The sequence below is a fragment of the Centruroides sculpturatus genome, unplaced genomic scaffold (assembly GCF_000671375.1).
Source record: "Centruroides sculpturatus isolate CEXI.00-Female unplaced genomic scaffold, Cexi_2.0 scaffold2218, whole genome shotgun sequence".
NCBI classification, from domain to species: Eukaryota; Metazoa; Arthropoda; class Arachnida; order Scorpiones; family Buthidae; genus Centruroides; species Centruroides sculpturatus.
The window spans coordinates 59,108-61,399 of NW_019386371.1; the positions used below are offsets into that span (position 1 = coordinate 59,108).

The window sequence follows — 2,292 nt, forward strand, 5'->3', positions numbered from 1 at the left end:
AAACACTATATTTTCTCATGTTAAACTATATTATCGAGTATATTTATGCATTTAGTCTAATAATTTAGTTTGACAAATAAATCAAATTTTATGGCAAATTTTAAGTATTCGAATGTACAGTAATTATCAATAGTCGCACTCTGAATCTCAAGGCTTAGTTAATATAATAATAATATTCCACATAATAAACAAGCATATTTATTNAAATATATAACAAGCTTTTAAAATAAACTATCATAACAGATTAGCGCCACACGCAATTTTAAATGTTGTTGCCGAGAAAGTTACGTAACTCGTTGCTGGACTTTTTTAACTTGTTGTTATTAACAAAATTTAATTAAATTGATTATTTAATTTTCTTTTGTACGTTTATAGAAAATCATAAAATGCTATTTTGAAATTAGAATGCGTGTTAAAATCGAAGAAATGCGGTATATATTTATATTATCTGTAATAAAGATGCGTAATAAATTATTTATCGAATGAATTAAACGAAAAATTAATTTTAAAACATTGTTGCAAATTTTTTTTTAAACATAAAGTTTACAATTAATAATAACTGAAAATTTATATATATTACAACAGAACCTCTAATAAGGGCCACCTCTCAACAACAGCTGTTTCGAAACAGTTGCCATTTTTCAGGAAATTTTCGTTTTTAATGAAAATGTATACAAAATGACCTTCAAACGACGGACATTTTTTATGTTTCCGCCAGTGTCCGTTGTTACAGTTTTCACTGCATATCACTATTCTACATTATTCATAATTTTCAGAAATGATCTATTGAGATCACTATATAAATATTGGCAAAGTTAAAAGAAAGTTTCACGTTTTTCTATAGATTGTTATTAAGATTACCATTACAAATATTAAAAATGGATGTTTTCTTTTCCTTACGTATTTATTTAAAAAAGTCTTAATTATTTAGATTTTTATGAAAAGCATAAATTTAATTGAATATACAAATATTACTAGCTCGTTAAAACAACACTATTTTGTTGTTTATAGTCTATGACTTGCACAAAACATATTTTCAAACAAATGTTTTGCAGCTAGGAACAGCATGCTTGAAATATAAGAAGTATACTATTATTTAGTACATTGCATACTGATTTTTATCAGTGTTTATTAATATTAAAGAAACTATATAAAAATATTAATATATTTTAGATAATATAGTAGACTCTCGTTAATTCGAACTCAGATAATTCGAATCTCCTCTTAATTCGAACTCGGTTGTTCCGCCTCTTGTTTATTCGAACTATTTAGACCGTCCCTCTGAGTTCGAATTAACGAGTGTCTACTGTGTAAACAATTAAATCATCAAGTAGTTTTTAAGATTTAGAAACAGGAACAAAGTATTTTTTGAGATATTCAAAACTGCTTATTTCACTCAAATTAATTTCATCGGATTTAAGCATACAATCGTCTTTCAAATGAAAATATGGATTACACATTTCGATAATCCATTCTGAATAAAGGAATTCTATCTGCAACTTCATCAAAGGTGTAACTTTGGCGCCGCATTTACTTTCGTACAGAGTTAAGATACATCTTCTTAAATTATTCAAAGCACTTTAAAACAAAATTAAATTAAATTAAAAAATGTATAAATGAAAATTTATAGTACATCTACACTTACCAGCAAAATATTTCTGCCTTGTCTTTAGAATAATCTTGAAATATAAGAAGTAAGGATGATAAATTATCTTTGAAACACGACGTTACATCCCTGTAATTTTGTTTTATACACGAAGCTTTTTCCAAATAATCTAAAAATATAGTTATTTTTATTGCTATTCTTATAAATTTAAATAATATTATTTTGTTTAGTAAAAATTACATAGAATTTCTTACCTTTGTAAAGCTGTTTACTTGGATTGCAAAACTCTTTCATTTTCTCTGCGGTTCTATTGTAACTGAAGTGATGGATTGCTTTATCTGTAGAAGTCACGCATTTACGGCTATAATTGTATATGCAACTCCTCACCTCTTGAAATATTCTATATAAATTTGAAAGCGCGTAAAATTTCTGAATAATTATGCGTAAATAATTTTTAAAAAAGTCTTACTGGCATTGTCTAGTCAACTCTATTTCATTACCAGGAAAAATGTTACCGAATTCTCTAGCAAATTGACTTATTTGCAGCACACAATTTCCTATAATTTCTATTTCGCATCTGTTATTCGGACTTTTTGTTCCTTTAATATAAATAATAATGCAATAATTACCAACAAAATAAATTTAGTACACATAAACTATTGGCACAAACATAAAAATTTATTTAA

General features: G+C 26.1%; 1 protein-coding gene across 1 annotated transcript; it reads right to left on the bottom strand.

Annotated features, from left to right (window-relative positions):
• Nucleotides 1-567: 567 nt before the first annotated feature.
• LOC111614710 lies at nt 568-2,205 on the bottom strand (the record flags this gene model as incomplete). Its single annotated transcript, XM_023356077.1, has 4 exons — nt 568-1,578; nt 1,646-1,775; nt 1,861-2,006; nt 2,076-2,205. Coding segments are annotated over 4 exons (647 nt in total), but the record flags the coding sequence as incomplete, so codon positions are not given.
• Nucleotides 2,206-2,292: the final 87 nt, after the last annotated feature.